We start from the raw sequence: 27622 nt of genomic DNA on the forward strand, positions 1-27622 counted from the left end.
TATAAAGTACCAATAATAATATAATTTGTAATACATTTATAATCATAATTTAGTTAAATATGCAATTGTCTAACCATTTTCACAAGTGTAAATGTATGGATCACTAATGGATAACTATTTACATCATACTCATGAATAATTAAAAAAATATGTATTTTAAAATAATGAATTCATTTATAATAAAACTATTTATACTAAAATATTTTCATATTAAAATAATTGAGTTTCATTAATTCTAAAATACTATCACTTCTAAAATATTAATTTTTAGGTCTATGTTATTAAATAATGGTTGATTTTAACATTTATTTGTAACTAAAAATATTTAAGTTTGATTGAAACATGTTTTATATAAATATAAAGGTTTGTGAATTTGTATTCGACTGAGCCAAATTATAAAGAAAAGTATTTAAATAAAGACTTGTGTATCTTTGACGCTGGAATTTGAGATGACCCTTCTTGCACGTAAATAAATCTGACAAATTTAAATTTGTGAGAGAATTTTAAATAGATATTTTTATGTTAAATTCAAAATTTAGGAAAAAAGAAATAGAAAAAAACTTAGAAAGATCACACATATTCTGAAGTAACCAAGCTTGCCATTTATTATATGACCATGTTGTATAAGCACAAGCTTATGTATACATATATAAATATATACAGTGAGAATTTTGTGATGTGTGTCCCAATTTCTGTGTAATCTAGGATAGCATTTTCTGTGAAAAGGTATCCCTATCTCTATTCCTCTACCATTTTTTTCTTGCTCTACAATTCAGAACAAATTGATTTGAGTCAACATGGAAAAAGCAAGAAGGAAGGTTCCACCTGGACAATCTTCCTGCTCAAAAACTTGATTCTGTGTAACTTTTCATTACACCATATTACCTGTTCTTTTTTCAATTTTGACATGTTTAACACCCTTGAAATCAATCTCAACCCCACCTGAGCAACCAATTGCTCATGATCAAGTTCATCTTCATGCTGCTTTTGGAACTTCTTCACTATGCAATTCCCAGTTCTCACTATGTCCTTCAGCCTTCTCTCCTTCTGCAACATATAACCCAACATTGTAAGCAGATGAGAGCATTTTTTTATCACTGATTGAAAATATTTTTTCTAATCTTGGTGCATCAAATGAAGAAGATAGGTGTTGCTTCCAAGGTGTTTGTTTAATGTACAAGCATATTTGTATGGAGTAACTGAATTAAACTGAGTTTGGAACCCCCCAAATGAACATATAACATAAACTATACTTCAGAAAAAAATGTAGTTCTTATTAAGGACTAACATTGATCATGTTTTTTTAGCAACTAAAATAACTAGATCATATATTGTTAAGGACCAAAATGAAGGTTAGTCATAAAAGAACATACTTTCTGTAGTTGTGCTTTAATCTCCACCATAAGACCAGGAATCATAGGGTCGTTAAGATCAATTTTGTGGTGCTGAGAAGCTTTAAAGATAACATTCCCGTAATCTTTATCTGCTCGAACAAATTCCCAGAACACCCGCATTGATTCCTTGATGATCTCTGTCAACCTTCCACTTGCAATAGCAGCATCCTCTTCCTCATACCCTTTATCATCTTCTGCAAAACATTCACAACAGAAAGTAAGAATCTCACTCAAGCTGGCACCTTGTGAAGGAATGAAACAATGGTCCATTTTATTCACCTTTAATGCCTGGAACATGGAGCAAGTTGCGAATCACGCATCGGTTCTTGACGTAGTTCTGTAGCCTAGGGCCTTGAAATGGTTCATTCTCTATGAATCTTTGAACTAGTACTTGAAAAAGTTGAAACTCACCAGCAACGTGATTATACCTATGGCTATGAGACCCTTGTGAATCATATTGCTGTAACTCAAGAGCTTTCTTGTGTTGCCAACACAGGATTTCCCAAGAGAGGCAAACCTGGCCAACATATACCAATTCCAAATCTCTATGCAGTTCATGCACCAACTTTATCAATGGGTCAGATGAGTTCTTTGATGCTTTGCGTGGCCACAAGTTCTGAGAGATTACAGGCTTTGCACCTTGGATTGAAGACTTTGGTATTGAAATTAATTTGAGAGGGTCTTTTAGTTGGAGCAGACCTGCAATTGACGACAAAAAAATTACTTAATCATAATACAAACATGATCATTGCTAAATAAACAAGTTTTTCTTTGCTTAGAGTGTAATATTAGAAACCATTAAGCAAACAAAAGTTTCAAACATAGTCAAAACTTTAAAAGTAATATTGAAGGTACCCTTAACTTTATCGAATGCTTTGTACAGTAGAAGATGGAGAATCAATTTCATTCGCTTATATTTTAATGTATAAAGTGGAATTCTAGGGAAAGTAGGGAATAGATTGGTAGAGAATAGAATTGAAATTTACGATGCAGACTTCTCACTATCACTGGCTTTATTATTCAAAAATAAACAAGACACGAATAGCTTTATGCCCACATAATTAGCAAATATGATGGGAGTAAGATATGCAATGGCCCACCCTGTCATGATTGTATCCAGGAGCATTTTTAAAAAATTTCTTCCCGTTGATTGAATGTCACCAAAATTCATGAAAAAAAAATTTGTAAAATCATAAAAGATTATAAAAAATGGCCAATAACAAACTCCAATCTGCAGTCATGGAAATGTGAGAAATAGAACTTCTAATTGGGCATGAGGGATCATCGGTTGGTGAAGATTGAAGATTGAAGACTCAAGACTTCATGTTCTTTATTTTTAAGAAACTTGATTAAAAATTTACCAAAAACATTGAAATTGTTTAAATCTGAAAAGTTCATCTGCAAGAGTTTAACATGGAAGAAGTTAATTTAGTTCTCACCTAATGCATGCATGGTCTGGTAATTCAAGATATCAAGTTTCTTCATCTTCTCTTCATAGCTCTTGTAAACCTGTAGAATTTCATCAATTTGATCCTTGTATTCAATTTTCTCTTCAATTTCCACTGGGTTTGGACCTTCAACAACTCTTGAGGATACTCTTTCCTCCTCCTCCACCACCACCACCACCTCTTCCTCTTCATCTACCTCCTCTTCTTCTTCTAAAATTGTGGCAAGTCCTCCTTGCCTTGAATTTTTCAATTCCAATCTCAGTTGTTCCACCAGATCATCATGCTCCCATTCAAAGTCACCCTCGTCAGATTCTGAGTTACTCAATTCATCCTCCCATCTAGTTTCTTCTCTTTTCTCCAACTCATTCCTGAATTCCTCTTCTTTTTTGTCTCTGACCACTACTTTGGCAGAGTCTTTACAACCAAAACCATGTGCACTGAAGGGCTTAAAACCCTTCATGCAGGGTTCCATTTCCACATACCCATCTTCAGAATAAATGCCACGAGCACTCAACTCTGAAATCTTTCCATCACATGAAGATTGCTTTGCCTCTGCATCGCCTTCTCTTTCCTCTCTCATTATCAGCTTCAGAATCTCAGGTTCAAACCCTTCACCACCATTTTTACCTCCCAGAAACTGGTACACAATTGAATCATCAATTTTGTTGCTGTTGCCCCAGATTACACCACTTGAGCTTGATGACTCTGACTCTGAATCAGAAGTGACCGAGTTTTCGTTGTAAAGAAAATAATCTTCATCGGATGAATCGGATCCACCAAACATCTCACTCTCAAAGTGAAGCGGAATATGGGTGGAAGAAGGTGAAACCTGATCTTGAACAGAGTTCTCTGTCTGTGCTTGAGATACAGGGTCTTTCTCTGAACAAAACTCCGAAAATTCCTTGTCGGCAATAATTTTGGTGCTGGCATATGCATTATCAGAAACGGTTGAAACATCTGGACCCATGTAAAATTCTCGAAAACTGAACCTCAACGTTGTTGGTTCCTCCATGAACCCACTTATATCTTTTCCTGATAAGTACTCGCATTTACTTGTGGTTGTTACAGAGTTAGTGTTCAAAGACACACACCCATATGTTTTTTCTTCTTTTTCTTCTCTTTCTGTATCATCACCATGAGCATTGGACTCTTGTTCATTGAAAACAGAGCTCTCATTTTCTTCTATTTTCTCCCCATCGCCATTTACAGTTTCTTCGGAGACATTCTCCGTTAAAACATCGCTGCTTGTTTCATTCCCATCGATTTTCATCACTTCTTCGTGAACAACAGGGTCAATCTCCCCAGACGCAGGTTCTTCTATTTCCTCTTCTCTCTCCACACTTCCTTGATCGAGATCAGAGTTACACTCTGTGGAAATAGAGATCTCTTTTTCATAATCACCAACCTTTTGAACATCTTGATGAACATCCGAGTTAGTTTCCATGGAAACAAACTCCTCTGTTTCTCTTTCTGCTTCCGTGCCATCTTCATGAGTAACACTCATACCAGCTTCACCAATGTCAAATTCAATTTGTTTTGAAACAAAGCTATCCGCGGGCACCTCTGTTTTCATCCCATCTTCATGAACATCACAGTGGGTGTCCATCAGAACCGAGAACTTATTTTCTACATCTCTTTTCTCACTTTCAGGAGCAATCTCCGTGGAAAAAACAGAGTTCTCAGTTTTTCCACTTCTTCTCCCACTTTCAGGAGCAACCTCCATGAAAAGGGTAGAGCACTCAGTTTCCTGAAAATCATCACTCCAAAACAGAAAACTTGCCAGCTCCTCTCGAAACCCATCAATCTCAGAATCAGAAAGCTGGTTCCTCTCAACATGTGGTACTTTCTGATCAATAGCCTCATCTTTTGCATCTCCCAGATGAAGAAACCTGAAGTTAAAAAAACATACTCATACTCATTAACTCATCACGGAAAACACTTAAAAAATAACAACAAAAGTTATCCAAACCTGAAGATGTATCTGAGCACCAATCCCAAAACATAGAGCACATATTTGCAAAGGAACACCCGCAGAGAACCAAAGGCCCACAACATGTTCACACAAACAAAATCATTCACAGCTCGTAGGTTGATGGAATCAATGTGGGTCTTAGCCATAAAGAGGCTCCTTGTTCCCATCCAATCCAAATCAACCTTGGGAATTGAAAGGTCCTGTTTTCATGGCAAGGAAAATTCCAAACCAAATTACAAGGTAAAAAATACTTTGGTCATGGAAATTTCCATTTCAAACATTCCTTGTTGAAGAGTGGACTCTTCCCACTTGAGGACAGCGAAATCAGTGGCAGAACGAGATCTGGGCAGTGATGATTTGTTTTTGGACCAAAAGAGCGGGATTGTGGGAGAAAATTGTGCTCTTCTGTACACTGGATACTATTTTGTTCTAGTCTGATAAGACTTGTTATTCGAGAAAGATAAGATTATTAGGAATAATGTCTGAGTTAGATATAACAATTATCAACTAGACAAAGTTTTAACATAGGAGCTTTTAGTAGACAACTAAAGAGAAATTTGATTGCACTTGTTTCGGTTTGGTAGCAGTTAAAGTAGTTTCTGTAACAGTTATGTGGGTTTTCGTGGTGGTACGTGCTATTCTGCTGGACACGTGTGAGAGTTGAAGTGGACACTGGGCTTGTCTTTAAGGCAATTTTTTTTCTTTTCTGTATTTGTTCACTAACTTGGAGTTAGTGGGTGGTGATTGGATTCTGTGGGTCGATTTCTTGCATGGTTAGCAACAATGAAAGTTTTTCTTGTTTGAGTTGGCAGGCATAAGAGGACTCAGGATTTGTTTTAGATGTTAATTTACCATAAATCGATGTACAAATTTTGATCCCACTGCCACTGATTTGTGGTCATGAAACCAACCCCACCTGCTAGAAGAAAAACATAGAATGATGAATCAGTGTAAGAAGAAAGATCTTGCGTCGGTATGTCCATTCTTAATGATTTTTTTATTCATATAAAATGAAACGTGAAACGTTTAAATTTGGTCATTGATTAAACATGAATTGATTAATGAATCCGTACTGTGCATGCAAATAATATATTTGTGCTTATGCGTGTAGTTGTTAAGAGCAAAACAGGAACAACTTCAAATTGTACCATGTAATCATGGATTCAGTGACTAACCAGACTTCTAAGAGTGTGAAGTGAAGATTTGGAATCTAGCAACGTGTTTACAAATAGGAAAAGGTTGGATAAACTTCGTTATCAATGTTGAAGCCACGTTGTTTTGTTTTTTTATTAAATTACATTATATTAGTTAAGAAATAAATTTTAAATTTAATTTAATTCTACAAAATTAATTTATAAAATAAAATTTATATTCATTTATATATTTTAAATTGGTTTTATTTTTAATCAACGTAGCACTTCTAATAGTATTAAACGAGTAAACATGAGATTGGAAGAATTTTATATGGTAAATTTTGTCATTTTTTTAAGTTTCTTAGCATTAACCAATAGGAAAAGGCAAATAATTTTGGACGTGGTTATGCATAGTTAAGAAGTGGTTGTATGTGGCGTGACGAAGGAAGATGAAACACAATAGGTTTCTGAAAAGCCCATTCCACCAGCAAACAATATACACTTCAACTACACCATATCCGTTGCTGTAAATGTTTAATCGTGAAGGAAAACTTTAAATGAAGGATTCTTCTTTGGTGTGAATGTAATGACGGAAACAAAGCCACTTGGAAAAAAAATTAGGGTTCCTCTCGTCAATTTGTGCCATAATTCATGCCTAGTGCATGCTGAATTCCGTCATCTTATTCTCCTCTTTGGACGGTGTGTTTTTTGGCAGGTGGTGCGTGTCACTTTCAATGCATCAGACTCTTAAGTGCTTTAACAATCATTTAATTTGTGAAAAACATGACTTAGTGGTATCAAAGTTTCCGTGAAAAATATCAAAATGCAAGGGGAGATGAACAAATGTATACATTATTGTAAAGTTTGTAAGTTTCACATGTTTATTAAATTCCTTAAGTTAATTTTTTTTCTTAAAAAATTGTTGAATAATTAAGAATTAAGAAATGTAATTAAGAAGTTGGTGTAGGAAAGTGGGTGAGTAATATTGCCGACCACACACAGTAATCAGCATATGAAGGTGTTTTGGTGACGGTTCATGGGTCACATGAGACATGGAGTCAATGGAAGAACTTTAGTTGCGGTTCCGTAATACGACAGGGTTTAGTGACGATTCTTTAAAAAGGAAAAATAGTTGCAATTGGAAGACTTTTTCTTTTACTTTTTCTTTAAATTGGAAAGAAAAAGTTTTTGGAACTCGTTAGGAATGGGTTGACAAGTAAAGCACGCACCACGAGGTCTTATTCATAACAGGCGTAAAGAAGAAAAACAACTTCACTTCCTACAATTATAACTATACTTTACCTTTTATCTAATTCTTACTTTTTGCTTCTATTTTCGCAAAATATTACAGCTTTTAGTTTTATGCAAAACATTATACAAAGAGAGAAAAAAAAACATTAAAGAATAAAAAATTAAAGTGACAATTTTAATAAAGTTTAAAGTAAAGTTGGTTATGCTTATGATCTTACTAAGTGAATCAGGGTCGAATAAAAACAAAGATGACTGTTGTTACAAAAGTTTGATGAGTATATTTGATTAGTTTTTTCAAATAAAAAATATTGAAAGAGAAATTGAAATTACATTTTTTATAAGTTACGATTGTTTACAGATTTTTCTTACTTTCTGTCTCAAAAGTTCTTATAAATAAATTAATCCAAACCAATAATATTATATATATATATATATATATATATATATATATATTTGTGTGTGTGTAAATTTGAGTATTTTAGGTCTACACATTTTCTGGAAAACTTTCTAGAAGATTATTCATCCCTAAATTACTCCAAGCTAAGCACGCTTAACCATGGAGTTCTTATGGGTTAGACTATCGAAAAGCAAATGCATTTTGGTGATATGAGTAGCCAAATCAATCCCTTTAAGTTATCCTTCAACTGAATAGTCCCATACCTATACAGTCTCTAGATCCCTCTCATTCCGGTGTATGTTCGATACATCCATGTGTCCCTTCCACTCGAAGCCTGCCAAGAGCCGCTCTTTGTTTGTGCCCCTTGCACTTCGTGCCTCTTGCACTGGCGATCACTCCCCGCCGTCGTCAGTGCCCGGGTGTCACATGCCCACCACGCTTCCGCTGCGCCACTCTGATACCATTAAATGTAACATCCCAAAAATACAGTGTAAAACCATATAGAGAATAATCACATGTTAACAATACTACAGATCAGTTCTGCGCTGAACAAGATACGATTATGGCCGAACGGCCTTACACAATAACAGGGAAATTAAAAACGTACGGTAGCTGCTACTAGACCGAACGGTGTACAAAATAAATTATACCGAACGGTCTTACAAAAGGTAAAGCTAACACCAGACCGAACGCTCTCAAGGTTTGGACTTCACTTCCGTTGCATCTTCCAATACTTCTTCAAGCAGCTCTTCTCCTTCTGCTCACATCCACACGGATGATCATTGCAACAGGGCAACGACCGGACGCACAACACAGACAAAAATGATAAACAGGGTAAGCTTATGTAATTTAATTTATTCAATCACATCATACAACTAACGACCACATGACTCTAACTGTCCGGACTGTATGAATCCTGTGTAGCTACGACGTTCGTGCACCCGGGTGATGTAGTAACTAGGATCCCTCAACAGCTGCCACCCGAGGTTGATCCGTTCCGTCCAAGTTAACCTTATGGACTAGGATCTCCTGCCATTCCCACACGTGACTTACTCCTCTCTACATGAGAACGAGTAATCATGGAATATCAGGATGAACGCCCGCTAAGCTTTGCCCACATTCATACTTTACCAATCAATAACCACTTTCTGAGATATTCCTCCCTGGAATACTCGTTCATAATCAACTATTTCATACACATCACATCTCAATTTTCCTCGTACTTAATCATCCATACATTCAAAGGAAATAAGATCATACGCTCTTATCATAACCCAAGTACGACTGGAATGACACTTCTTAGAAATTAACGAGACTGAGCGCTACTCATCTACTACAATAAACAGACTCCTAAGAGTTCAACCGGACGCCACGAAGCCTAGGCCGAGTACTAAGACTCTAGGCCGAACACCTTTTAAAGACCAACACTGATTTACACTAAATACTAATACTGATGAGAATTTATGAATTAACGAACGGTAGCTAGTTTGAATAAAGACTCTGATTCTAAGCACAGTAATACTATATAACAAAAAGCAAGACCCAACGCTTGGTTTAAGACCGAGCCCTATAGAAACCGAACACTATTGGACGAGCGCTGGTCCAAGACCAATTGCTTATCAGGAACGAGCGCTACTGAGACTGAAAAATTGGTCCAAGACCGATCCCTAATAAACTCTCAGAAAAAGAATGAATATATATATATATATATATATATATATATATATATATATATATATATATATATACACACACAATTGAGCCACCACTTATTCTGAATGAAAAGAATGATAACGTCTACGACTTTAGGTAGTATATAACACGTTAACTAAATTGTTTAGGAAGTTTAAAGAAGAACTTAAAATGAACGAATGCTCAACGAAAACTGAACGATGAATACAAACTATCGATCACAGATTATCTATTCCTATATAATATTACCGAAAGACTCTGAAACATTATCCCTAACTCATGATAATTCAAGTAAGACCATACACTCCCAAGAAGAACCGAACGCTGCCTAATGACGCTCGACCATGCTAAACACCTTTGCTCAGAATACTACGGTTCAAAGATTAAACTCTATCCTAACTCAGTTCACAGCGTATATCATACGTCCATCCACACACCCAAACCAGTAGTACAATCATATTTCATACTCATCAAATAATCACACGTATCATGCAAGCATACAAACATTCAACACAACAAGCTAAATTAAATTATATAAGCTTCCCTTACCTCTAAGCGTGACCGAACGCTCAACTATGCAGAATTAGAGCTCCCTACTACCAAAGACTTAAAGTCTGACGGCCACGTTTTAGGAATACTGAACCACATAGAAAACTAGAAACACTCAGAATAATATTACCCACTCAGGCGACCAGAACTAGAGGGTTGCATGCGAGTCTTAAACGAACGTGCTTAAAGAGAAAGAACTCACCAACTCATAATCACAAACCGATCGGTTTAAATGGAAGCTCTTGACGCCGGGAGTGTTCCAGCGGTGCCTGAGAGGTGATCGGAAGCAGAAATGGTGAGGTTTTCTTAGAGAGAGGAAGGAGATTTTAGAGAGAAGAAGGAGAAAAGAGTTTCAGCGTTTTGGAGAAGAAGAAAGGCATGTAGAGAAGTGGCACGTTATTTGAAATTTGGTCTTAAATACTGTCGTCACCCAAAACGAACGGCTACTCTCCTACAGTTACCTGTTTTCCACTAATTGAGACGCTCACTCACTTCTTGGCACATGGATCCCACTACTTAGGGTTTTTGGGTGTGTTTTAATCGGGTCTGACAAATTTTATTCAATTTAGTTTTTGAAATCATTTTATTCTTAATTCAGTCTCTATTGTTAGTTAAGATTAGGTGACTTTGAGTCTACAGAGAAAAATACTAATCTATAACCTTAATTATCTCTAACAAAAATTATCATTATTTGCTTTACATAGTTGATTTGATTTTTTATATTTAATTTAAAATAAAATGATAACTTTTATTTATACTATTATATAAAGGAATTCTTTATATATATATATATATATATCCATTTTATCTTCTAAATAATAATTTTTTAAAATTAAAATAATTACATTACCAAATTACCTTTTACATATCCATTTTTTATAATTTAAATATTATTTTCGATTTGTCTTTCTTTTTTAAACTTAACTAATTTCTTAAATTAAAATAACTTTCTTTGATTTGACTATTTTTAAAATTTAATTATTTTTTTCAAAGCTAAGATAGTCATCTATATTAAAAAAATTATCTATAAAATAAATAAAATTACAATAAAATTGTAAAAATTATTTATTCTATAGTAATAATTTTACTATTTTTGTCAAAAAAAAAAAAACAAACATAGAATATGTGTTTATCCTAAGAAATGCCAAAACATCAATATAGTAATTAGACATGAACCCATGGCCTCTTCACATGCTAAAACACTATGCATGTCCAAAGAAGTTGAATGGGCTATCCCCTCACAAAAGTAAGCTATTTCACCTCATTTTATTTGTTATTTTTTTATTCAAAAATATTTATTACCATGATATATATATATATATATATATATATATATATATATATATATATATATATATATATATATATATATATTTACACAAACCATATTTTTGTTATGTTAGGGCTGCATTCTCTATACACAATGCAAACACAATATAATAGCTTGGTTGTAACAAAATTTTCCTATTGAGAACGATATTTTATTTTTCAGTCCAACGCAATTTAACACGGCTGTGTTTTCAGGAAGCATTTTCTGGTAAAACTAATATTTATTTGTCCTAATGCAATTTAACATATTACATTTTGAAGGTCAAGTATGAATTTTGCAGAGGACTGATGTTCAAAGTGGAAAAAGTGGCCAAAATTATAGAAAAACCCACAAAAATTACACATTCGGAGAAAATACACGTCCAATAGAAAGAGAGTGGAGGATACAAAAATCAAAGACACGGACAACAAAAAAAGAAAAGGAGAAGAATAAAGAAATCATTGAGCACCGAAGCTATTTGGAGGAGGAGTTCCATTGAAGAAAGGATGCAAGAGATACACATTGAATCTTCAGCACTTCATGAACTCTGTTGGTATATAATTGCTTTATCTGTTGAATGGTCATTATGCAAATGTGCTTGGGTGTTTTTATTAGAATGTTTTAAAACAAAACACCTTTTTCCCTTCTCCTTCAATGTCCTCACACTATTATTGGTTTAATGTCTCAATATGTCCTTATTTTTGTTCAGAATCTCAAATATGATCCTTTCTTTTTTGTCATCTCAATTGGGTCCTTATTTTTATAAAATTGAATCAAATAGGACCTTTCCGTCAAATTAATCAGACGACGTTAAATAGGACATGTTGACTGTGTAATATTTTTGTTACGTAGCATTAAAAAGTGACTAAACTTTTTTTTTTAATTTTTAAATTAAAAAATAGAGTTTAAAGTGAGGGCAAAGTTGGGAAAGCCCCATTTAGGAATTTAGGTCTTTTTATTTATAATTGAAAAAAAGAAATTGATTAGGGATACAAACTTTTTTAAAGTAGAATTAATTAAATTCAATTACAGAAAGTCTCACTCTCTCTACTACGACGAGAAATCTAACCCAAAACAATCCAGAAATGCTCTACCCATACGCAGAAACAATTCACAAATCACCAATTCAATTCGAATAAAAAACCAATTACACCAGAAATCCCTAATTTCCCAATTTCAGCAAACCCTAATCCCCAAAATCAGAGAACAACAGGAACCCTAAACCCAAACTCGATACTGCCGCTGCTTTCGCCAAATCACGGCGTCACTGCCCTTACGCCGCAAACCGCCAAGATCTCTTTCCCCCTGTAAGACGAAACAGAAACGGAAAGGAGGAGGAAGCCTCCCTCTTGTGCCGCGATCCAAAACGGAGAGGAGAAAGTAAACCTCCGCCATGCCATCTCTGTTGAACCTGACCCTTCTCTCCCAACGAGGAAGCGCTAAAGGATAGAGGAAAGAAGGGTTCTATTTGAATCGCGCCATCACTACACCGTCGGCGACGCCCTCGTCGTGCACTTGCCGCCATCGCAGCGCCATAGATGATTCTCCAGGTCGGTTGCCTGCGAGATTGGGGAAGGTTTGCCCCTTGCGCGACCCACTGTGTTTCTTGGTTCAAAGCTGAACCCAAAGTCTAGACCCTTGGTTAGGATCTCTGTAAAGTGACCCTCCATTAACAAAAAAATAAGGAAATTTTAATTTTATTCAAACTTACCAAATCTGATGCAGAAACTAATTAGGAATAGAAATTAGCATTAAATAATAAAATCATTTCATTAATTAATCTTAATTCTACTTTAAAAAAGTTTGTATCCCTAATCAATTTCTTTTTTTTCAATTATAAATAAAAAGACCTAAATTCCTAAATGGGGCTTTCCCAACTTTGCCCTCACTTTAAACTCTATTTTTTAATTCAAAAATAAATAAAAAAAGCTCAGTCACTTTTTAATGCTAACAAAAAACTACACAGTCAACATGTCCTATTTAACGTCGTCTGATCAATTTGACGGAAAGGTTCTATTTGATTCAATTCTACAAAAATAAGGACCCAATTGAGATGTCAAAAAAGAAAGGGTTCTATTTTAGATTCTGAACAAAATTAGGGACCTATTGAGACATTAAACCCACCATTATTCTTTTCATATTCATTCAAATGTGTCATCTAATCCATGCACAAAACAAAAAAAGAGACCAAACTCCTTAATCTATCACAACTTTATCTTCTTACTTCCATCTTCAAGCTTCATCTTCCACTCATATCACCACTCTTTGTTTCCATTCTACCTCAATGTTTTGCCTTCATTTTGGTTCTATGCACAGAAAAAACGAACCCATCACACCTACGTTTTCTTCAACACTTACCCAACACTATATTGAACCCACCATTCTCCATTGTTTTCTCTTAAATCGCAACAGAAAGACAAACTAAAATGGAAAATTAGTTTAAAAAAAGATTTTAGAATCACCACTATATAGTTTATTATAAAAAAAAACTATAAAAAATCATAAAATAAGACATGGTTTACAAAAATCAAATTTTGGTTGTAAGAGTCAATAATGCATAGGGAAGTGTTATCACTCTACAACGCATTCCTAAAGGTAGTATTTTTAATCAAATGTGCGAAATTAATGTGGTAATCAAAATGTTCAATTTTCCTCAAAAAATAATAAGACAATAATACTTAACTAAAATATTTTTTGGCTTTTGGATTCTCCGACAAGGATTAATCGTGTTCCTATGTATTTTCATTCACAATAGATTATCAAGGTTATACGTGAAAAACTACTCAGAAAACTTTGAAAATGATTCAACTTTTTTTAAAACGAATATGACAAGGACTAACTTTGATCCTAGGTATCTACTTTCGTAATGAATAATTAGGAATCACATAATTTTTAAAAGAAAATTTGAAAAATTATTTGATTTTTGGAAGTGAACCTGACAATGATTGACACTATTTTTATGTATCTCCATTCAAAATAAAGATTGAAGGATTACATAGTTCTTAAACTAGTTGTTTGAAAGTTTTGATATCTTCAATTTTTGAAAATCCATTTTATATTTTTGATGTTTTTTGAATTACATACAAATGGATATCACACACATACTAAAAAATGACACAAAAAAGTGAAAGAGAAAACTATTTTTGGTAATTTTTTAATTATTTGAAAATTAGTGTTACACATAACAAGGTTAAAAAAGGAAACTATTTTTAATTTGTTATATTTTTTCATTTTTTTATTAATTAATTTTTTAAAACATTGAGTTCATGAAAAAGTAAGGGTGTGACGTTAGTAACACAGCGGTGCAACAAGTAATTAGTAGGGTGAAATAGTAGTAAATATGTGTTGTGTGCAATGTAGAATAAGGTTGCAATAAATATAAACAAAAAAAACCCAAGAACAACTGACAAAAACAAAGGGGGTTTGAGATTATCACATGTGGGTGTGTGCGAAGAAGAAAAAATGATCTAGCCTGGTGCAAAAGTGACTTTGCAGGAAATGTTGTTTATATATATATATATATATATATATATATATATATATATATATATATATATATATATATATATATATATATATATATATATATATATATAGGGGGAGTTTGATGATTTTGTTTTGTAATCTATGAGTTTTTTTAAGTTTTTTTTATCTCTAGGACGTTTTATTTAAATGTTGTGCTATTAAATATAATATTTATAAAACTTAGTAACTAAAATTTGAAGTTATTAATATAAAATTTTTAAACGGTTTCTGTATGTAAGATAAATTATATATATATATATATATATATATATATATATATATATATATATATATATATATATATATATATATATATATATATTGCAAGGCATGAATTTGCAATCAATTAAATTTTGTCAAAATAAATTTAATTAATGTTTATAAAAATTAAAATAAGTTAAAAAAATTTTAACCACAAGTATGTAATAAAAGTATAAACTCTAATTTTATATTATTAATTAAACGTATTATCATAAAATAAGAAAAATTGATATATTATTATTACAATAATGGTGGAAAAAATATATCATTAATATTATTATAATATCAGTTATAATATTATTAATAGTATTTTATCATTAATAATATTAAAATAATAAATCATTTATGAATTAAAATATGTGAACATATTATATTTTGAAATTCGAGAAAAATAGATAATAGATGTCAAAATCAATAATAAATAAATATCGTATTTCAAAATTTAATAAGTTTTTTAATTGAATTTTAAAATCTGATGATTTTTTTAAAATAAATTTTGAAATTCGATGAATTTCTCAAATAAATTTAAATATTTAGTGAGTTCATTAACCAAATTTCAAAAATTAATCGAATTTTAAAATTAAATAAGTTTCTCAACTATATTTGAAATTCGATGAGTTTCTTAGTCCAATTTGAAATTTGGTTAGTTTTTTAACAAAATTTTAGAATTTAGTTAGTTTTTTAATTGAATTTCAAAATTCTCTTAAAATAAATTTCAAAATTTGACGAACTTAAATCGGATTTCGAAATATGTTGGTTATAAACCAAATTTTGATAATTTTTAAATCAAATTTCAAAATCTAATAATTTCTTAAATCAAATTTCAAAATTCGATACAAAAACTACTACAAAACACCATAAACAAAAAATACCGCTACTTAACACCATAAACAAAAAATACCGCTACTTAGAGCTACCACTACTCTCTACTATGATACTGTGGCCACCTTTGCTTCGAAATTTAGATATGTTGTCAACGATTGTTCTCCTGCTTCTTCTATTTCTGATTATCTTTGTGTTGTTATGATAAATTTGTGTATTGGATAAAGCTAAAAAATGATGATGGTGGTTTTTGAAGTGTTAAAAAATGTCTCTTGAATCTAGAAGTGAAATTAAATAAGTAATGAAAATTGTATATAGAGATAAATGTTCGTCATACTAAATATCAAAACGATCCTAATTCGTTTCTTACCCGAAGTCCATTCACACCATATGATGGCTTAGCCATGATAGCTACAGGAAAGATTCTTGAGATGCTTGAGCAATCAGCTTTTGAAGTAATACAGTTGCTGCTTGAGAACAAATTAACTTATGAAAGTTTCATGGAACATTCATGAAAACGTTTGTCGCTGACTTTTATTAGTTTGTCGAGTCATTAAACAACCCATCTTCTGCATAGAAAGTACCTCGCAAAAGGGCAATCCATAAAAGATTGTGTGAGATACGTAATGTACCATTGAGCATTTTCAATCCACCATTGTTACTTGGGAAAATGAAAACAGAGAAACGGGAGAAAAAAGAACGCTACATAGAAGGTGAGACTTATAAATAAATGTTTGATTTGCTTCTGAAAAACGAAGATCTCTTCATTTTCTGTTAGAATTTGAAAATTAATCATGGATACTTCTTTTAATCATTACATGGAATACAAAGTATGATCGGTAGATTGTGCAGATTTTGTTTTTTCTTTTCCATTTCAAATACAAAATCCCGTGTTATGGATATTCCTTTCTGTGATGAAACTATATAAAACTACGAATCAGACGTCAAAATGAATATACCGGAATGGTTGAAAAAAAATATATATGTCTTACAGATAATAGACTTACTTAAATTTTAAGTGGATGATAACTTTGAGTATCTTCAATTCTATATTAATAATTTTTTACTTTTCAATTACTTAATTGCTGTTTATTTATTTGTTTTCTTTTAAATTCAGTGACGTTGTTATCATATTACTTTATGTTGTTTGTTTGTCTCCACCTTGAAGTAATGACCGAAATAGTTTCTTATAGTGATGCTAAAAGTGTCTCTTTATTCAATTATTATCATAATTTTTTTTTTATGAGTTTGTTTCACAAATAGAGAGTAAATTAACAGAGGGTCGTGGAGATGGATTGAGCCAAGTATTAGGCTTGGGTGGTGGAAAGGGCGAAGTGGAAGGAAGAAGAGGTTGATGAGTGTAGAAAAGACAAATCTGATATTCAAAACATAATGATTGTTAACATTGCAGAGTTAACCGAGTCTGTTTCCGAAAAAGAAAAAGGAAACAACAGTCATTCACAGTTTGCCAAGACAAAGAAACTGTCATAACTTGCCCAAATCAAACCATAAACTATATCATAACTAATACATTACATTACATCAAATGAAATCAACACTAATTTAAATAAATATAAATAAAATACTAATTTAAATAAATATAAATAAAACACTAATTTAAATAAATATGAATAAACAAGATTAGCCTAAATTGATGCTAACTTTTTTGTTTTAGTTAATATAATCCTAACACGAATACTTATTTAATAAAAAAAATTTAAATATTCCTTCTTTTAATCTTTTTGTTTTATAAAGTTAACATTAATACAAATATTTATTTATTAAAAAAGTTAAAAATAATGTTATACTTTTAATATTTTTTAAAAGAAAATATTTTTTGTGTTTGCTGTATTAAAGTCTATATAATTAATAATGTTGCAATTTGTCTGCTAATATATGAAAATAAAGTTATATTTTATTGTAATAATATTTTTGGGTACGTTTTCATCTTAAGTGGTAAGAGAAACAAAGAGGGAAAGAATGTGAGATATAAAAAGTAAGTATGGTAAAAAAAAGATAGAGACAAAAATCAAATAGAGAAGAAGTTTAAAATTCTCTAAAATGGATATATTACAAAATATAAAAGCATATTATTGTATGTTTTTCAAGGATGTAAACTAAATAATCGTCCATGAAATAGACTAATTGAATGAAAAAGAGTTATATTTTTTAGATTAAAAATTACCAACTTAGTCTAATTTGACACCCAATGAACCCATTGAAATACAAGGTAAGAGAAATTGTAATCAACTATAGTTATATAAACTCTAAAACAAGATTGGATTAACATATATGATTCAGCTTCGATTGAAAAGTTGTGTTTAGAATGAGGCGACAATATGAAAATGTGGATCATCCGGGGTCATAAAAGTTGAAAGGGAAGGGAAAAAAGACACGTGTCACTGAATTTGGAATGGAAGAAAGTGAGTGGTTGATTAGAATTATTAAAAAAATGGAATATAGTATCTTAGAGAAGAGTTATGATTAGGTATTGATAAAATAAAGAAAAAGTTGATGTTCCACTGAACCAAGCCCAATATGGAAAGAGGTGACACTGTGACAGATTGGCCTAAGCCAATGTCTCCACTACGCACAGACACACCAAAGATTCCCAATCTGTTACTCATAACTGTCATTCTCAATTCCAATTTTCATCTTCTCTCTTCCTTTTTATACCCATAATTCATAAACAAACCCTTCCAATTAGGTTTCACATATTACTTTATAAAGGGAACTTTGTATTTTACTTATATATTTATATTATCTTCCTCTTCCCCATCACGTATCAATCAACACAAAATCTTCTATCCACCTTTCCTTCTCAACACAATTCAAAATCTCTTTTCAAATCTTTTAATATTGTCTCTCAAGAAATAATATTCCAGTAAATGATATCTTCAACTTTTTTTCAATAACAAATTCTGCATTAATTACTTCAGTGATTGCAAGAGGGAGAATTTGGACAAAACCAGAGATTGCATTCCGAGATTGACGAAACTATGATGTCTGGGGACAAACAAGTATGGACATTTGGAGAAGATGCACTGTTCTTACCAGAAGTAAATTAATAGTTTTAAATACAACAAACAAAACTAGTTAAATAGAACCTGTCCTTGTCAAGAGATGAACGTGACAGCAGTAAGAGGGTGAGACATTTATGGAACCACATTAACTTCAGCGCCTATGATTCTTATCAACAAAAACAACCCTTTCATGTGACATTTCAGTAGCTTCTAAAAAAAAAACTAGATCTCTCTTCACCCTCAGCTCAAATAATAACTCCAAAAAATAATTATTCAAACATGAATAAACAAAAAGCTATCACATTTTGAATTTTCTACTCGATTCTAAGTTTCTCGAGGGATCAAAATTAAGACGATTAACTCTGACCCATGATCAGAAATATGGAAAGTACACAAAAAAAAAGAAAAAAAACTACCTCAATTAATCTCAGTGAGTGTCATCGGTGGTGCTGTATGGATTGTTATTAAGAGTATCAGAAGCATTGACATTGATCTTTTCATCAGGCTCCAACGATCTCTTCCTGCTACTGTTCTTATTGTTGTGCATCCACACCTTGAAGACCCCTCTTGAAACGCCAATCTCATTGCAGAAATCTTGCACCAACCCTTCATCCCCTTTCTGCATTCTCCACCCCAAATTCTCAGAGAAATTCTGCATCTTCTCCTTCTGCTCTTGGCTGAACTTGGTCCTGAACCTCTTCTTTCCACTGGGGCTCTCGGAAAGATTGAAACTCGTAAGGTGATGCTCGTTTCCCTGGCCGAAGAGCCCCTGGACCGGTCTCCAACCTGGGAAACGGTGGGAGAGAGGCGGCGGGCTTGGGCTTGACAACGGACTTGGGGTTGGACTCGGGCCTGGGCTTGAGCTAGTACACAGGCCGGGGCCATGATGGGGTGGCGGCGGTGAGTGGTAGAAGCTTATGAAATTGGGCCTGGGGTTGGAATGATTATTTTGATACTGATGTGTGTCACGGCGGTGGAAGTTACGGTGGCATCCACAGGCGGCGCACGTTAGCGAGCGGGGTTCTGTGGGATTGGAGGAAGAGGAGGGCATGAACTCACCGCATCCATCAAGCGCGTGGCCACCTATACTGGCAGCGTGGTTTTTGAGACACTCCTTGTAGGAAACCACCGCGGGCGGTGGTTGTGAGGGAGGAGGAACGGTGGTGGGGCGGTGGCGCTTGAGGGATCCGTTGGTGGTGGTGGTGGTGGTGGGCTGTTGGGGGGTTTGAGTTTGAGAATTTGTGTCGTTGGTGAGGTCCATGTATGTGAGTTTGTGAAAAGTGGGAGTGATTGATATAAAAGGGAAAAGACAGAGAAACAGGGGTTATTAGAGTTTTGACATGATTAAAGTGTTGTTTGAAGAGTTGAATTGTGTCATTAGAAAGGGAAAAAAAAGGGAAAGGAATCTAAAGCTAAGAGTTTGGAAGGGGGTGGATGGCGGTGGAAGTGATGATGGTGATGATTTGTAATGTGAAGTGATGACAAAATCTTAGGTTTAAATGGGGAATGAGATGCAGAAAGCGAATCCAAAGGGTCCAAAAATCTCTAACAATGATTTGAGATAAGAAGGCAAAGGAGAAGTGAAGTTAAGACACGATGTGTTTGTAAAATTATGGTGGTAATTAAGGTTTAGTTTCGATTTTACTTTTGAAAGTTGACATGAGTTTGTTGGGGGCAATAAATTTGTTTGATTCGTGTTGAAGGGACAGTGAGTGTTGGAGGGTACGTGGCGGCCTTTGGGAAGTGCTGCGTAGCTGTGAGACATCTGCAAATAAATACCAAATGCAATACTTTCCGACAAATATTCATTTCATTCTTCGTGTTCCTATCTCCACCCAAAAATCTTCTCTTCATTTGCTTCAACCCTAACACTAATTTACATTCATCCAAGGATTCAAACCTCTTACGTGATGTAAATGAAAAAGTTAACTACATTTTATGGTAAACGATATGGATAAAGCGGCAATGTGAGTTACTTTGTGGAGCAAGGGTCAAGCGTCAACGGTGGAATAATCAGACCAAAAACACTGTTACTATTAGTTAATTAGACTCTCTTATTGTTAGTTTTGGTTTTCCTTTGACTTTATATTGTAAACTATGTATTGCTAATTTCGTAGGTTAATTATAATTATCACCCTTTTATTTTTGTTATTTTAATATTAATATAACTACTGTAACACATCTAATAATATAACTAATTTTTTTATAATTCAGACTAAGTTGTTGAAAACATAGATTGGATATATTTTGTAAGAATAATTTATTTAAAATGGAGCACTAATTAATAAGAATATTTTGGGTTCTTTAACGATATTAACGTGACTTGAAAGGTCTCTCTACCACTAACCCATTTGCAGAGAGAAAAATCAAAAGTTAAGTCTTGAGTTCTTTAATGCGCGGTTGTACATTTGTGGTGATTATTAAGAATGGAAGTTCAAATCGAACAGTTCTGGTTTCCTTCATGTGACGGGGATTAGTGATAGCATATATAACAATGATCACTAATTCAAATTAAACTTTGACTAAGGAAATGTGCAGTTAGCTACCTAGGTCCTCCTTAATCCACGAAACCATTCAAATAATTAATTATCTCACCCTTAGAAAATATCATGAATAGTTTATGTATACGCATGTATGATGAATAAATCCGTCTTTGGTTACATTATTTGAATAAATTTTAATTTTTAATGTATAATTTTATGTTGGTTAAATATAATGGATATATGAATAATATTTTATTTTTTAAATTAAATATAAGGATGTTGTTTTTACACTTATCTAAATATTCATTAATACAAAAATTGTCTTTCACATCACCTTATTTATTTAAAGTAACAATAAACATAAAATATGTGATAATATTTTTGTAAATTAGTAAAACGGTTATATATTATAATTTATGTTGGATGTTTAATTACCTATATAAATTACTTCACTTATTTAAATCTATAAGCGATTTGACGTAAAAAAAATTATATTTATATTTGCAAGCTCTTTACCTCATTCTCATTGTAGAAAAACACATTGAAACATTTTTATTGTGAAACACCTGAAAATGACAAGTGGAAAGGAGTGACAGATGTCTCAAATAAAAGAGTTTGAGCATTTTATAGAATTTTCCTAAAGCACAACTCATCTCATTTTCTCAGAATTTGTATATCTCTAAAACTCAAGTCTCTTCTTTTCTCCTCCTTCTCTCTAAAATTTTTCATCAGTGGTTCGTCTGATCGGCGATTCGGAGCTTCCTAGGCGATCCTGTGATCAAGGGCTTCCTTTTCCACCGATCAATTTCGTGGTTAGAGTGGGTAAGTTTTGTTTCTCAAATTCTCATGAATTTCTGTATTTTCTGTTGTTCTGTTTGCATGTGTTCCGTATTCTTTTTCTTCCTTTTCTCATTTCATTGTGGTTCTACGGTTGCTCCTCTTTCACCATTCAGTGGTTCATAGGTGTTCTTAGGATTCTATTGCGGTTCAAACAAATTTACTGGTTGTGTAGAAGCTGTTCGGTTTGGTTAAAGGTAAGGGAAGCTAGATAATTTAATTGATTTGGTTATGATATATGAGAATGATGGTTGTTGGGGTTGTATGTATGTGAAAATGGAATGTTTGTATGCTCGGTATTGTATTGTGGACTGTTAATTGTTGTGGCCATGTTTGATTTCGGTTCTGAAAAATTATAGTAACTGTGCCGAGTGAATTGTGAGAAAGTGGAGTAGTAAAAACAGGGAATTTGTATCAGGAGTGGTTTTGGTCTGTAAGGATAATCTAGGTAAGTTGTTTAGGGCCTATTAGAACCCTTAAGTCCTTCTAAAATGTGTAAATAGTAGGAAAACAGATTTTGGGTCTTTGAGTTGTGGATTATGCAGAATTTGAAGTGAAATCTGGTATGAGACTCTTATGATTGATGTTAGAAAGATTTAGGTACTCTTGGATAGGTGTAAATGTGTATATGATTCGTGTTTGGAAGATTAGAAGTTTGGAAAACTGTTTAGTTTTGGTAAATTTTGATGTGTTCATAATTCTGCAGAAAACTGAGGGTTCGTTGTTGACCACTCGGTCATGCGCTGATTTGGCTGTTCGGCCTTGTTCTGCGTCGGTCATTAACTGGGTTCGGTCTCTTTGGAGTCCTCCCAGTTCATGATCGTTCGGCCTTAGTAGCGCTCGGTCTTGGAAGTGCTGGTTTTCTACTAGCGCTCGATCTCGGTAGTGCTTGTTTTGTACTAGCGCTCGGTCTCGGTAGTGCTTGTTCTGTACTAGCGCTTGTTTTGTACTAGCGCTCGGTCTCAGTAGTGCTTGTTCTGTACTAGCGCTCGATCTCGGTAGTGCTTGTTCTGTACTAGCGCTCGGTCTCGGTAGTGTTTGTTTTGTACTAGTGCTCGGTCTCGGTAGTGCTTGTTCTATACTAGCGCTCAGTCTCAGTAGTACTTGTCTTGTACTAGCACTCAGTCTTAGTAGTGCTCGGTCTTGCACTGGTACTCGGTTTGGTATTAGTGTTCAGTCTTAACTACATTCGGCCTCTGATGGGCCTTACCTGTTAATGAGGTCTCTCTTATTGGTCGGTCCTAAATAGTGTACGACCACTCCTTCAGTCTTATCTGTCTCAGAGTGTTCGATCTAAGCCGATAGTGTTCGACATAAGATAAAAACGTTCGGTTTAACTCTAGTTTTGGGTTGTTCTAGTATTCGGCCCTAAAACTGTGTTCGGCTCATGCTTGAGTCTTACTCTTAAATGATCAATCAGTCATGTTAGTATATAGGGAGAGTTTCTCCCGTTCGGTCTTGTTAATAGGTTAGGTTGACCTTTTATGTTCGGTCGTGTTCAAGAATGATGGTTATTTTACTGATTCGTTTGATTATACTTAAATGTGATGGATGAGGAAGTATGTTGGTATTGAAGTATGGTATGATAATTCTAATGTAATGTGAAGATATGATGAGATACTTATAATATGGATATGAAAGAGTATTCTAGGGAGGAATGTCTCAGGATTGGTTATTGACATCACTTTTCTCAGTTGCCATGCACTGACATCAGTCCTAAAGGAACAATACGCATACCATTTACAATTTCCTCTTCCACCCAAGCACTTGACAGAAATCCTTTTCTTGTCATTCTTAATAAATTTTAAACTTCTCCCATTACTTAGTGCATAAGTCCTTATGGCATCTGTGAATTCATTTTTCTCAGCAAAATAAGTTCCTACTTCCCATTTATAATCCACCAAAGTTTTAGGCATACTAAAAGTGGGAAACCTTATCTTAGTCCTCACATGATTGTCCTCACTATCTGATCCACTAAACAACTCCTCTGATAACCACTCATTGTCAGACAACCCACACATATCATGAATAAATTCATTATCTGTTGACCGTTCAGACTCAAGTAAGGCACTGGAAGCTTGTTCTCCTACATTTCCTTTAGAAGACCCAATGTCACAATGCACGCTGACATCAATTAGAATGCCTTCACTTCTATCTACATCTTCGTCCTCAGACTCTGCCTGATGTGCATCACCCTCACTGCCTTCTACATCATCATCCTCTTCATAATCCTCTAGCTCAAAATCATCTACATCATGTACCTCAGCTTCCTCTACATGATGGATCTCAACATCCTCACCATCACCCTCATAGGCATCACTATGATCCTCACCTTCACCCTCATACCCATCACCTTCACCCTCATGGGCATCACTATGATCCTCACCATCACCCTCACCCTCACCCATTTTTGTACCACCATCACTATGATCCTGACCATCACCCTCAACCATTTTTTTACCAACATCACTATGATCCTCACCATCACCCTCATACCCATCACCTTCACCCTCATGGGCATCATCCTCACCCTCAACCATTTTTCTTCCTACTGCAGTATGATCCAGACCATCACCATCCTGGGCATCCCCCTCACCCTCCACCATTTCTGTTCCAAGTTGACCATCACGAACAACCTCAACCTCAACCTCCTCCACTTGTCTTGCAACATCACCTTCATCATCAACTTGACCACCAACCCAATCAATCATTTCTACTATTTTTGGTTCCATCATATTATGAACCACATACAGATGAACTTCATCATTTAACCTAGCAATGTTCAACATGTGCATGGCACCCCTATCATCAGTTAATAATTCTAACCTATCTGGGTGCACAGACTGACCTCCTAAACCGTACCATAACTCTTTGATGTCCATATGACCTAATTCTTTGACTGACGCTACTATGCCAAAATAGCTAAACAAGTCTGGATCACAAGACCATTCTGCTCTCTCTCCTTCAAAGCTTAAGTTCCCATTATCATCACTCACAAAATTTCCAGAATGGTGGACCACCACCTTAATACGTTCCTCATCCATATCAACAACTTCCTTTTATAACCTGTACATTATGGGGGTTAACAACTATTTCGAATATTACAGTGCTACAACTACGGAAACACTCACTCACTAACTAAACACTCACACCGACAAAGACAGGGGGACAGGGAACAAAGTAACATCCCCACTAACGAAACACTCATAGACAGGGGACCACTACAATTGATAAACAATTCAAGAAACAAAATTCGGGACCACAATGTGTAAACTACAATGTAACAATTGAACATGCAAAATGGGGACCACAAAGCATTATAAAAATTCATACAGACCAAGACAAAAACCCAATTGTCGAAGACCACAAATCACACTTATGCACTGAAACAGAAAACCAAAGACGAAACGAAGTATCTTACCTTAGTCGCGTCAACTATTAGCTGGCCTCTTCGTCTTGTTCAAGATTCGAGTTCTTGTTCGTCCTCCGCTTCGTCTCGCAACAACCAAATTAAATCCCCAATTCCAATTTCAAATCCCTAATTCTGATATACCTAATATGAATAAAGGGTACTTATGCCACATCAGCACTATTTTTTTAAACAAAACAGTCCACGTAAGAAACCCTAAACACATCACCACATTCTCTGTGCACCAGCTCACACCAATTTAACGCCGTCTCACATCACTTAACGGTTATGGTACAATGTGCTCACTTTTACAAAAAATATGACCCAATTGAGACAGAAAAAAACTTGAAAACCCAAATGAGATTTTCATACAAACTTGAGGACCAAGGGAGGGTTTAAACCTAGTTTTTATATCACTTTGAATTCTAATATTTGTTGAAATTATTCAAAATGATTCTTCAATGTTTTTTTAGCTTTATATAATCTCATTGTTAAAAAGATTCAATGTAGTTGATGAGTACATTTCCAATGGCGTTTAAAATACTTAATCTTAGCTTTCTTCAATTATTATTGAGTTTAAATTCACTCTTTTAAATGGAATTTGTCCAATTGAAATTAATTGAGTGTTAACTAAAACCATTGATTAAAATTATTACTTAATTATTTATAAATTAATTTTATTTTATTTAATAAAATAATTATTATTAATTTAATTTATGTATTATTATTTAAATAATAATTAAAATATTTTTTATAAATATATTAAAACAGATGTGCCACATCGTGAATTTTTTTTTGTTTTTTTAGTTTTTAGTTTTTTAATTTTTTGTATTTTAAATTAATATATAAATATTATTTAATTATTTTAAAATTATTACTTAATTATTTATAAATTAATTTTATTTTATTTAATAAAATAATTATTATTAATTTTAATTTATGTATTATTATTTAAATAATAATTAAAATTTTTGTTATAAATCTACTAAACGGATGTACCACATCGACATCCGTTGAATTAGTTTTTTTTTTTAGTTTTTAGTTTTTTAACTTTTTTATATTTTAAATTAATATATAAATATTATTTAATTTTTTTTTAAATTATTACTTAATTATTTATAAATTAATTTTATTTTATTTAATAAAATAATTATTATTAATTTAATTTATATATTATTATTTAAATAATAAATAAAAATATTTTTGAAAATCTATTAAACGGATGTGGCCACATCCGTTGAAGTTTTTTTTAAATAAAAACAATAAACTAAAATATAAAATATGTAAACGGATGACCCGTTCACAGATAACAACGTCCGTTGAAGGTGAAACGGATGTTGACATCCGTTTTATAGCAAGGATAAATTAGGTATGGGGTGATACAGGGAGCGGTTGGTGGTGGTGGAGGGAGCAACTCTCAATCTATTACTTATAGTTATCTTTTGTATTAAATATTTGGAATTGAATTGGTTGTTTTAGATAAAATGAATTGAAGCCCAATATTATGATTCTGAAAAATAAATTCAATATAAGTAGACATCTATCAACGTTCAATCATTCATTATACTATTCAATTTGTAATGTTTTTTATTATCTTCAACACTGAAGACTAAACCTTTATAAGTCGATTCTCTTGTGAATTCATAGTTAATTGTGAGATTATATGCAATTAAAGTATTATTCTTCAATTTATATAAACAAAGTCTACTTAATTTATCATTTTTTAGTTCTAATTTTTTCTTTTAAGATTGTTTTACAATGCTGGTTGATAACTCAATCATGTTCTTTAATTAAGAATTGTTGTTAGTTTGCTTAATTCTAATAAGTTTTTGTTTGTTTAATTCGACAAGTAAAAGAATAAAGCATCACATGTACATGTTTGGAACATGTGAGGAACTTAAATTTGTCTTTATCTAATTGTTCTGCTTACATTGCTTACACCAAATCCTGTTTTCGGTTATTTCTAATTTTATGCTTATTGTAGACACTTATAAGTGTTGATTCATTGATATTCTAATTGAATTAATTGGAAGGTGACTTGGGTTGACTGAATTTACCTACACTTTCATTTTTCTAAGGAGTAGATGATTCCATACTACATATATTGAATATTTTGA

The 27622-nt window shown here is 33.2% G+C and overlaps 3 protein-coding genes across 6 annotated transcripts; all 3 read right to left on the minus strand.

The window, feature by feature from the left end:
• Positions 1–579: 579 nt before the first annotated feature.
• Positions 580–5403, minus strand: LOC108335987 (uncharacterized). The gene is made up of 5 exons (XM_017572246.2): positions 4812–5403; positions 2834–4731; positions 1674–2093; positions 1374–1588; positions 580–1047 (listed from the first exon to the last, which is right to left on the minus strand). Exons 1-5 carry the CDS (start codon positions 4979–4981, stop codon positions 793–795), a joined length of 2958 nt encoding a protein of 985 aa, XP_017427735.1. The 5' UTR covers positions 4982–5403; the 3' UTR covers positions 580–792.
• Positions 5404–16045: 10642 nt separating this feature from the next.
• On the minus strand, positions 16046–20315 carry LOC108335327 (zinc-finger homeodomain protein 10). 4 transcript variants are annotated; one of them, XM_052869839.1, is made up of 2 exons: positions 19193–20315; positions 16046–16337 (listed from the first exon to the last, which is right to left on the minus strand). In XM_052869839.1, the coding sequence occupies exon 1, from the start codon at positions 20035–20037 to the stop codon at positions 19204–19206; it is 834 nt and encodes a 277-aa protein (XP_052725799.1). In that variant the 5' UTR covers positions 20038–20315; the 3' UTR covers positions 16046–16337; positions 19193–19203. The 4 variants fall into 4 exon arrangements, with proteins under 4 accessions (XP_052725799.1, XP_017426811.1, XP_052725798.1 ...); XM_017571322.2 differs by having other exon boundaries at positions 16046–16322; positions 19193–20314; XM_052869838.1 differs by lacking the exon at positions 16046–16337 and adding an exon at positions 17110–17128.
• Positions 20316–23634: 3319 nt separating this feature from the next.
• LOC128194441 (uncharacterized) lies at positions 23635–25801 on the minus strand. The gene is made up of 2 exons (XM_052870052.1): positions 25518–25801; positions 23635–25162 (listed from the first exon to the last, which is right to left on the minus strand). Exon 2 carries the CDS (start codon positions 25138–25140, stop codon positions 23635–23637), a length of 1506 nt encoding a protein of 501 aa, XP_052726012.1. The 5' UTR covers positions 25141–25162; positions 25518–25801.
• Between the last annotated feature and the right edge of the window lie 1821 nt (positions 25802–27622).

This window comes from Vigna angularis, chromosome 10 (genome assembly GCF_016808095.1).
Source record: "Vigna angularis cultivar LongXiaoDou No.4 chromosome 10, ASM1680809v1, whole genome shotgun sequence".
Classification (NCBI taxonomy): domain Eukaryota; kingdom Viridiplantae; phylum Streptophyta; class Magnoliopsida; order Fabales; family Fabaceae; genus Vigna; species Vigna angularis.

Coding starts and splice junctions, on each gene's coding strand:
- LOC108335987 (XM_017572246.2), bottom strand. CDS start 4,981: ATGGGAACAAGGAGCCTCTTTATGGCTAAGACCCACATTGATTCCATC. Junction 1,589..1,673: donor CCATGTTCCAGGCATTAAAG/GTGAATAAAATG, acceptor AATGTTTTGCAG/AAGATGATAAAGGGTATGAG. Junction 1,048..1,373: donor TTAAAGCACAACTACAGAAA/GTATGTTCTTTT, acceptor TATATGTTGCAG/AAGGAGAGAAGGCTGAAGGA.
- LOC108335327 (XM_052869839.1), bottom strand. CDS start 20,037: ATGGACCTCACCAACGACACAAATTCTCAAACTCAAACCCCCCAACAG.
- LOC128194441 (XM_052870052.1), bottom strand. CDS start 25,140: ATGGATGAGGAACGTATTAAGGTGGTGGTCCACCATTCTGGAAATTTT.